Genomic DNA, 10,898 nt, shown 5'->3' with positions numbered 1-10,898 from the left:
CATAAAACAATTGCTAAGTGACCTCAATGTGACACTGCAACGGATGTTGTGCATATACATACATAATTATTTGTACATGTGTGTTTGTCCATGGAATCCTTTAGGCATGCATGTCTTTGTGGTGCTTTGGAAACTATTTATTTCATGATTTTATCATACTTCCCTTTTCTTCAATTCTATTCTCACTCGTAACAAATGAGCATGAAGTCATTTGTTGGTGGACCTCAATTTCTGTGGAGTTAATAATGCCGTATGTGAATGAAGTCTTTACTTTAAAGCTGTTTAAGATTTGTTAAGATTCTTCAAGGATTTTTTCTTTTTGTTAAATTTATTGGAAAAAAAATACATTTAAAAAACAACTTCACTTTTCTTAAAACAAAACAAGGATAATAACTTATTGCAATTTGTATTTGATGGCACGTAGAATGGGATATTTATCACCAGTGCAGGCACCACGGAAATCATCAAAAGACAAATCGACCAAAGCAACACCGCCCAAGCCCTTGGTTTTAACATAAGCAGCCTTGTTGGCAGCAGTATCGGGATCTTCATAGCCGACCCACATGCCATTTTCGTTATTGTCATCGGCGGAACGGTAAGCATAGTTGCCAAAACGTTTAGTAGGATCACCTACTTTACGTAGAGGAGCATCAGCTCCCTTCAAGTGTTGGTTGGCAGGGTTGGGCAATTTAGCACAGACCTCAGGCCAGCTTAAAAGGCCTTCAATTTGGGTTTGTATACCAGCGGGGGCAGCCTTATCGGTATCGGGTACTGGTGGCAAACCGGTAAGACCGGAGTCCTTAGTCATTTTCCAGGCACGGCCATAAGCGGCAATACCAACATTGATCTTGGTGGCAGGGCAATGATTGTTCAACCAGTATTGCACTTGATAGTTGACATTGAATTCGGGATTACGTTCATTCAATTCATAAATAGGGGCAGGGTAATCAGCCACCTCGGGATTGCGATCAGGAGTTTGGAAATCATAGGCCATAAGGTTGACATAATCCAAATTGTTGACAATGGCGGGAACATCATAGAACACTAAAAAAAATTAATAATTATTAAAATATAAATAGATTTTAATGTGCATCAAAAATATCAAACTTACATGAAGAGTTAACATTAGGCAATACGGAAACACCCAACAAGTAGCCATCGGGACGCAAAGCATTCTTCAATTCTCTGATCAAAGCAGTAAATTGTTCCTTATGTTCCTCAGCCTTCTCATCAACAACATGATCACCGGTAAAGATTTTCTTAAAGCCCTTCCAGAATTTACCCACACTGTTGTGCACCTTCTTGGGTTTGTTCTTGGGGAATTGCCAGGCAATATCGAGACCATCAAAACCATAAGTCTTAACCAAAGAATGAGCACTGTTGATGAAGGGAATACGAGCATTGCTGGATTCCAAGAGAGTCAAGTATTTGTTGTCATCCTTATCAACCTCATCCTTATCACCACCAACACTCAATAATACCTTCAAGCTGGGGTATTTCTTCTTCAAACCGGTAATGGTACGATACAAACCGGTACCAACATCCAAATCAAGTTTCTCATTTTTGGCCACCAATTTGTTGGAGGTGGGGTTAATGCTGGCGTAACCATAAACCAAGTGGGTACAGAATTGTAAAGCGGGTTCCAAATCGACTAGAGTTAGCTTAGCAAGACCTAGAAATATTTAAAAAAAAAGTAAAAAGTTGTTAATTATAAATCAAATAACAGCAGTTGACGTCATTTAATATATGTTGTAAACAAATTAAGTGTGTTATTTAAAATCTGAGAAAATTCACATATACTTTTTAAAACCTTAATTGGACACTTAACTTGAATGACCCAAAATTATAATTTAAATAAGTGTGAAAAACTTTTATTTATTATGCACAAAATTTTTTTCTTAATTTAAAATAAAAAAGTTGAACGATTGATTCATCATCGAACTGTCGAAAATATGGAGATACATATATTTGAAATTTCCATTATTTACGGATATCTACGATGGAGAAAAACATATTTCTTAAAACTATTTTATCTATCTATCTATCTATCTATCTATCTATCTATCTATCTATCTATCTATCTATCTATCTATCTATCTATCTATCTATCTATCTATCTATCTATCTATCTATCTATCTATCTATCTATCTATCTATCTATCTATCTATCTATCTATCTATCTATCTATCTATCTATCTATCTATCTATCTATCTATCTATCTATCTATCTATCTATCTATCTATCTATCTATCTATCTATCTATCTATCTATCTATCTATCTATCTATCTATCTATCTATCTATCTATCTATCTATCTATCTATCTATCTATCTATCTATCTATCTATCTATCTATCTATCTATCTATCTATCTATCTATCTATCTATCTATCTATCTATCTATCTATCTATCTATCTATCTATCTATCTATCTATCTATCTATCTATCTATCTATCTATCTATCTATCTATCTATCTATCTATCTATCTATCTATCTATCTATCTATCTATCTATCTATCTATCTATCTATCTATCTATCTATCTATCTATCTATATCTATCTATCTATCTATCTATCAATGTACTGAAACTATTATCGTTCCACAACCACTTTTCAAATTATTCACAACTATTTTATTCTAACCACTATACGGAAACTATAAATATACCTAAATAATACATTTTAAACTTAATTGATTGCAATACAATCACAATCTAATTGCATTTAATTTTGCTAAAAAAAATAGCAAAAAGTTTAAAAAAATTACCAAAACAAAATCAATATTCAATTTAAGCACAAAATATTAGTCATAATTTAATTGTTTCAATACACTCATATCAATCATCAAAATACAAATTTGTCAGTAATTTTAAATTGAAAATAAAATTCATAACACGTTCTCGAAAAAAGTCAAGTAAGTGTACTATGAAACACATTTAGAATGTAAAGTAGTAGATAATAATTACAAATGCGATCATAAGATCACAATTGTGTAAAATTAAACAATTCTATTTAAAAGTGAGAAAAAAAAACCGCAAACAAGTTTGAAATTCATGGAAGTAGAACTAATATAAAGCTTAATGGACAGACATACGGACTGATAATGGGTTCAGTTGAAATTAGTTTGTTCTTAATAATATGTAGAAAGCTATATAGTAGTAGAACTACTGTCAACAATATTATGTCATACTTTGCAGTGATTAGTGTAGATTAAACGTACAGTACATGTTAAATTATAAATTGTCTGCTATATTTAATTGAAACAGATTAACTTATAAATTAGTATTCACAACAGAAATTAATATGTATTTATTAAAAAAAGCATTTATATTAGGGAAATTAAAAAATATACCAAATTTGTTTTGTTATGTCGATTTTTGTTTCATTTTTGAAAGAAACAAATTGCGTTGATCAGAAATGCTAAAAAGATGCAAAATCCTACTTCAGAAATCCGAACTTGATAAAAAAGAAATTATATATCATATAATCGGAAACAAACAACGCGTTCAGTTTTATAAGTGTGAACACAATTTCAATTTTACAAAAAATACGGAAATAAATGTCAATCAAGTTTTTTTATTTTAAATTGTTGTATAAATTTTAAAATGTTCTGCCTTGAAACAATAATGCAATTGCTTTATTTACACATGTTTAAATAAAATTAAAATAAAATTATTTAATCGTGATAGTTCTTCTATATCGTAACTTTATTTTTAGAATACTTTAAAATTGTTGATGATAACTCAGCTCACCTAACAAAATAATTAAATTGAAATTAAAATTTAAATAAATCTTTCATTTAACACAATAACTTACCTAGTTTTTACCCCCTATACGGATTTAGACTAGTGATATCAAAATGCTGTTTCGTAGCTTCTAATACACATTTTCCATTATGATCTAAATTTTCACAATTTGGTGGTATATATTTAATAACAGGTTCTATGAGTTTTACACCGACAATTGAATGCACTATTTGATACAAAACCAATATTAATGTTACCAGTATTAATATAAAATTATTTGTAAACATTTTATAATAAATGATTTGTAAATCTCCGTCGTTCTTGTAAAATATAATTTATTCCTTTGACCGTTTAGCTACAACTACTATAGTGTTTTTGATTAAAGCTATCAAATGATAAATGTCTTTTTATATGTGATCATATGACTCATTTTTACGACTGACCACTAAACAGTTGGATTTTTAATTGATTTACTTATAAGAAGAAATTCCGATCATTTGGTCGGTCAATGACTGGCGTTATTGAGATTTGCTGATGTTTTCCGAATAACGTATAAAAGACTTAGTTAGTCTAGTGTATAGTATAGTCTAGTCTATAGTCTAGTCTATAGTCTAGTCTATAGTCTAGTCTATAGTCTAGTCTATAGTCTAGTCTATAGTCTAGTCTATAGTCTAGTCTATAGTCTAGTCTATAGTCTAGTCTATAGTCTAGTCTATAGTCTAGTCTATAGTCTAGTCTATAGTCTAGTCTATAGTCTAGTCTATAGTCTAGTCTATAGTCTAGTCTATAGTCTAGTCTATAGTCTAGTCTATAGTCTAGTCTATAGTCTAGTCTATAGTCTAGTCTATAGTCTAGTCTATAGTCTAGTCTATAGTCTAGTCTATAGTCTAGTCTATAGTCTAGTCTATAGTCTAGTCTATAGTCTAGTCTATAGTCTAGTCTATAGTCTAGTCTATAGTCTAGTCTATAGTCTAGTCTATGGTCTAGTCTATAGTCTAGTCTATAGTCTAGTCTATAGTCTAGTCTATAGTCTAGTCTATAGTCTAGTCTATAGTCTAGTCTATAGTCTAGTCTATAGTCTAGTCTATAGTCTAGTCTATAGTCTAGTCTATAGTCTAGTCTATAGTCTAGTCTATAGTCTAGTCTATAGTCTAGTCTATAGTCTAGTCTATAGTCTAGTCTATAGTCTAGTCTATAGTCTAGTCTATAGTCTAGTCTATAGTCTAGTCTATAGTCTATTCTATAGTCTAGTCTATAGTCTAGTCTATAGTCTATTCTATAGTCTAGTCTATAGTCTAGTCTATAGTCTAGTCTATAGTCTAGTCTATAGTCTAGTCTATAGTCTAGTCTATAGTCTAGTCTATAGTCTAGTCTATAGTCTAGTCTATAGTCTAGTCTATAGTCTAGTCTATAGTCTAGCCTATAGTCTAGCCTATAGTCTAGCCTATAGTCTAGTCTATAGTCTAGTCTATAGTCAAGTCTATAGTCTAGTCTATAGTCTAGTCTATAGTCTAGTCTATAGTCTAGTCTATAGTCTAGTCTATAGTCTAGTCTATAGTCTAGTCTATAGTCTAGTCTATAGTCTAGTCTATAGTCTAGTCTATAGTCTAGTCTATAGTCTAGTCTATAGTCTAGTCTATAGTCTATTCTATAGTCTAGTCTATAGTCTAGTCTATAGTCTAGTCTATAGTCTAGTCTATAGTCTAGTCTATAGTCTAGTCTATAGTCTAGTCTATAGTCTAGTCTATAGTCTAGTCTATAGTCTAGCTATAGTCTAGCCTATAGTCTAGCCTATAGTCTAGTCTATAGTCTAGTAGTCTATAGTCTAGTCTATAGTCTAGTCTATAGTCTCTAGTCTATAGTCTAGTCTATAGTCTAGTCTATAGTCTAGTCTATAGTCTAGTCTATAGTCTAGTCTATAGTCTAGTCTATAGTCTAGTCTATAGTCTAGTCTATAGTCTAGTCTATAGTCTAGTCTATAGTCTAGTCTATAGTCTAGTCTATAGTCTAGTCTAAGTATTATTAAAAGTACGTGCGTAAATATTTAACTTTGACTGTCAGCTTAGGCTATAGTTTCTATATATTTTCTTCTTAAAATTGGTTGAAGATTAAAAAGGTGTTTAATCTTATAAACAAGAATAAAAAATTCCCCATAGCTTCGACATGTCCAATCGATTGCCGGCTATGAAATAGCTCTTTTAGGACTAATAATAAATTAAGGTTTAAGTTACAAACTTTGATTTCCCTATAAAGCTCTTCCTTCATAACTTATTTAAAAAAAATTTATTTAGATATATAAAAATAAAAACGATTTTTTAATTCGAAAAACCACCATTATTTTAACGTTATTAACTGATACTTATGCATGTGTATATAAAGACGTCACAAACGATTGGTCATAGGTATGAGAGTCCATCTATATGTATAATAAAAGATATTGAGCTTTAAATAATTAAATCATTAAGCGATCTAAGTTGTAGTTAAACAGATTATTTAATATTATTTATTTATTAAAATGTTAAAATTAAATTTATCATTACTATTGATAACGTTTGCAATAGTTCAAGTGCAAACGATAAAAAGTAATTCTGGTATAAATGCTGGCAAACAATTTACGAATATTGCCTATAGAAAGACAAATGTCAATTGTGATCATGTTACTCATACTGGAGATTGTATAACTGGAACTATAGCTAAAGTAACAATTGGTCAAATATTAAACTCAAAACCATATAGAGTAAAGTATAATGTTATGAAATTATTAGTTAAATCAATTAACATTATGTATTTTTCAGAATCCTGCGAATATTTCAAGTACTAAAAAACCATGGTATTGTGTTTTTAATTTTTGTTAAATTTTTTAAAAATTGTAAAAATTAATTTTAGGAGCCGAATAAAACAAGTTTTAAACATTTTATGAAATTTTCAAAACTTATATACAATTTCTTCCCTCTAAAGTCCTCATGTTTTCAATGTGAGCAAAATATTTTGATGAAAAATTATATTATAATCACAACTAATTCTAAACTGAACTTGTTGTATTTTGTTGTAGAAACAAATGATTTTTGTTTGAAATTGTCACCCTGGGAACTGTTTTTGTCTCAGATAGAATGTCTTGGTCAAGCGGAACTTTAGAGCAAATACCAGTAGGAATTCGTTGCTACACGGATGGCTAAGTTAGGGGGACTAAGTTGGCCTGGGTTTTTATAGAAATATATCACCCTTTATCTAATCACAACACTAGCTTCCAGGCAGAAGTCCGAGCAATAACGGAATGCGTAAATTGGATTAGTATAAATATGGTGCCCACAGGGCTTAACATATTTACCGACAGCCAGAAGGTAATTAGGGCGATATCAGGTGATAGAATTAAATCTAAGACCGTATTGGATTGTAAGAAAGCTCTAACCGAATACTTTCCCAGAGGTAATGTTGACATCATATGGGAAGAAGCCACTCGGGAGTAGTCGGCAATGAAAGAACGATTGTAATAGCTTTAAAGGGAAGGGAACTCGAGGTAGTTAACCTGACGAACGCAAAACCCTTTGACGCAACGAGGGCAGAATTAAAATTATGGGTGAGAGAAACCCATAAGGCCTCCTGGAATAATAAAAGCGTGGGTAGAACCACAAAGATCCTATGGGGTGGTCCTAATGAGAGCAGGACGAGAAGCCTCCTCAAAATGAACAAGTTTGAGGTTAGTATGATGGTATGTATTCTGAGTGGATACACAGGATTATGGGCATCTACGTATACAAAATTGGACGTGCACTTTCTTTGCCATTGTCAGGCTTTCGCCGAAATATCTTGAAAGTGATATTATTCCTTCACGAACACTGATTGGAAAATTCTTAGGAATTACGTCCAGGAAACTGAGTTTCTGAACATCGGACGATAATACATCTAGTGAATACTATATAAGGTTTTTGTTTTTACCAACAAAAATTTTCCAAGAAAAGGTGCGCACAACTGGCCCGATAGTGGCCTTGGTGTATTTGATGTAGACACATTCTCCTATCAACCTAGCCCTAACAATTTAAAAAGTATTTTTATTGAAAAATTATAACAAATTTTGACACATGTATAAGTTTTCATACGATATAGGCGAAATGAAGTAAAAAATAAATTTTTTGTAAATTTACGGTTGTTCCAAGCTTTAGGTAAAGATATCTCAAATAGGAAGAAAATATAACAGAGCTTAAAACTTTATTTTAAAGTCCATAGATTTGACTTTTAGACAACACAACAAATTTTATAAATTAAGGTTTCTTCGCGCTATTATAGCGTCTCAAATATGGCCAAAAGCGGGGTTTTTAACAAACTTTATCGATACACGATATCTGGAAAACTTGATGTAAATTCTGAAGCCAGACTTGGATTCAGTGCTGCTCAATCCGTAAAGAAAGTATATCTTGGACTCTGTGTTAAAAATTTGTTGACCTATGTTATCATAAACTGCTAAATGAAAAATTTAATAATTTTCAATATTCCCGGAATTTCAATAATTAATCATTTTCTTTCATTTAATGTTTCCTAGATTATATGACCCAAATAATCAGCAATCAAGTATAGTCGATCATCTGTTTCTAAACAAGTTTTGCCCTTACAACCGGCTTAAAGTTTAAAAAAAACTAGTATTTTGTTTTAAAATATTATTTCTTAAATACAAAAATAAATAAATATTATTTTTATAGTTTGCTCTTAAAACACAATCGACAACACAATTTGATAATTAAATTAACATATGCAAAATAAACACACACCGAAAAAAAAAACAAACAAATAATTTCTTGGAATTTAAAACAGAAATTAAAAAAAGTACCAAGTTTTAAAGCGTACGATGATTATAAGTATTTTTGTATTATTTGTTTTTACTCTCACTGCAAACACAAGACAAATGATAACCTTTTTAACATCTTCCTGGTACAGAGGGAGCGAAACACATTTATTTTAATATAAAATTAAACTGAAATTTGAAATGAAATGATTCTAGAATAATTTCAATGAACACGTCACCATAAATTAACCAAATTGTTTTGTATTTTTAAACTCAATCCAAAAATAAATATAATCCTTCACTTGTTGTTTGTTAAACAATGAATTCCAATCAATTTAATATGCAAAAAACCTTGTTTTGCAATTAAATTTAATAATAAACGAGTAAACGAGTAGTTTTATTCTAATTTCAAAAAAAATAAAACCAAACAAACCATTATTTTACCTTCTCGAATGAATGAACTGCCATCATAATAGCAGACCAAATGTGTGTTACCCACAGCCGAGGTCTGTTGAATTGTTATGGCACCCACTAGGGCACACAATAAAATCAAAAATTTCATTTTGATTTTCAATTAAATAACAATTAATTTAAAATTTATTTAAGTTTTTTTATTTTTCACAACCAACTAACTTTATATAGTCGCGATCTGTACGCACCGAGACTTAAACAATAACTAAAGCCAACGATCAAAACAACGTCTTAAGTAAAGTCTCTGTGAAGTCTAGAAATGCAAAGAAATATGAAAAGTAAAATAACAACAAAATTTAAAAAATAAAAATAAATTAAGTAACAACAAAAGTAAGAAAACAAAAATCACACAATTTTTTTTAGCATTAAACCCGTGTTTGTGTATAATTTACAAAAAAAAAAAAAAAAAAATATTTAAAATTGAAACTGAAATGCGGCTTAAAATATAACAACAACTATAATACAATAACAATAATGAGTAATAATCTTGATTTTATTTTCTAAAAGATAACGTTTGTATTTTTTATTGTTGTTTTTTGTTTATGTTTTTTTTTTTTTTTTTAATATTTCTGTTATTATGTATATTTACTCTTTATTATTGTATTTACTCTTAAAACAATGTTTTTATTTGTTGTTATTGCGTATCAAGGGTGCCAGATATGTTTGTTGTAAAAATCGGTAATTTTTTTGAAAAACAAAAAATTTTACTTATCTAGCATCAACAAATATTTATTTTATCATTCCCGAGTGTAACACATCGAAATCTCAACAAACAAGTTTTATAAGAACTAAAATCTCCCTAGAAAATCTAGATTCATAATTGACCCTAACACCCTCTTGGAAAAAAATCAATTTACTGTAAATAAATCTTTCAAAAATGAATGGACTTAAGATAAAAATTCACAAAAAATACCTTTTGGAAGATAAAATTCACTAATACAAATTCTGTAGAAGTCGGTGCATTCAATATGGGAACACCATTCGAAATTAACTTCAATATGGGAACACCTTTCGAAATTAATTATAAAAGTATTATATAATTGTGCTGATTTGTGTAATACACAAAATTATTGGTTCCACTCTCATCTTAAACAACCATACCCCCTGAATAGGGCTTTTAAGCTCATAATTATGTTAAATGTTCCAGTATGCACAAAAATCGGCAAAATTTAGTTTTATAGAAGTTTTTTGTAATGGCCGCGCCTTATTTGACCCTATCTCCCATTGAATTGAATTGATTGGATCTTTTGTGCAGCCCGTTGGTTCACCATACAAGTTTTATTTCACGCATGAAGGTAACTATTGGTTTAGTAGGTGAGAGGTTGATGATGTCTTTCGGGGTTAGTAAGGCAGCACCCAAGATCTTAGCTCTGCAAAGACCCTAATGTTGGGCAGTTACATAAGATATGTTCTGAGATTTCCACTTGTAAGCCACAGAATCTGCATAGATTCGTTGAAGAGTTGCCAAGAAAGAATTGATGGTATCAGTGCTAGCAGCTTTTGGGATTTTCCCTTTGACAGTGTAATGAAACGTTTTGTCTGTCTGAGACCTGGTATTGCTTCCTAATGGCGAGTAAATTCAGATTTCACCCAAGAGTAACATTGGCGTATCCTCCATACAAACTCCCCTTCCGAAAATCACTTGAAGGTCAAAATTCACTTATAAACACTAATAATACGATGAAATTCTACATAAATAACTTTGATGTAGACGTAAATTCCTCCACCAACATTAATAAGGAAAATCCCATATTTACCCTCCCCCCATATGAGCCCTCTTGTAGAAAATCTCTTTTTTGTCAACAATAAGTAAAAATATACCGGAATTAAGGTAAAAATCAAATTAAATGCTTTATTATTTAAAAAATAATCAAAATTTTTGTAAAAATTAAAAAAAGTGG

At 30.5% G+C, this 10,898-nt stretch overlaps 1 protein-coding gene and 1 long non-coding RNA gene across 2 annotated transcripts; both read right to left on the bottom strand.

The window, feature by feature from the left end:
* Positions 1-307: 307 nt before the first annotated feature.
* Positions 308-9,261, bottom strand: LOC119612210 (chitinase-like protein Idgf4). Its single transcript, XM_037967942.1, has 3 exons — positions 8,971-9,261; positions 1,112-1,672; positions 308-1,044 (listed from the first exon to the last, which is right to left on the bottom strand). The coding sequence occupies exons 1-3, from the start codon at positions 9,086-9,088 to the stop codon at positions 395-397; spliced, it is 1,329 nt and encodes a 442-aa protein (XP_037823870.1). The 5' UTR covers positions 9,089-9,261; the 3' UTR covers positions 308-394.
* LOC119612212 lies at positions 3,560-4,307 on the bottom strand. Its single transcript, XR_005232115.1, has 2 exons — positions 3,820-4,307; positions 3,560-3,755 (listed from the first exon to the last, which is right to left on the bottom strand). It is a non-coding gene; the product is annotated as an uncharacterized LOC119612212 (long non-coding RNA).
* Positions 9,262-10,898: the final 1,637 nt, after the last annotated feature.

The sequence above is a fragment of the Lucilia sericata genome, unplaced genomic scaffold (genome assembly GCF_015586225.1).
Source record: "Lucilia sericata isolate MDLA Ls3-8-SP2 unplaced genomic scaffold, ASM1558622v1 Contig001627F_arrow, whole genome shotgun sequence".
In the NCBI taxonomy this organism is placed as follows: Eukaryota; Metazoa; Arthropoda; class Insecta; order Diptera; family Calliphoridae; genus Lucilia; species Lucilia sericata.
The sequence above is the reverse complement of the archived record's forward strand: the minus strand, read 5'-3'. Positions and strand labels throughout refer to the sequence as shown.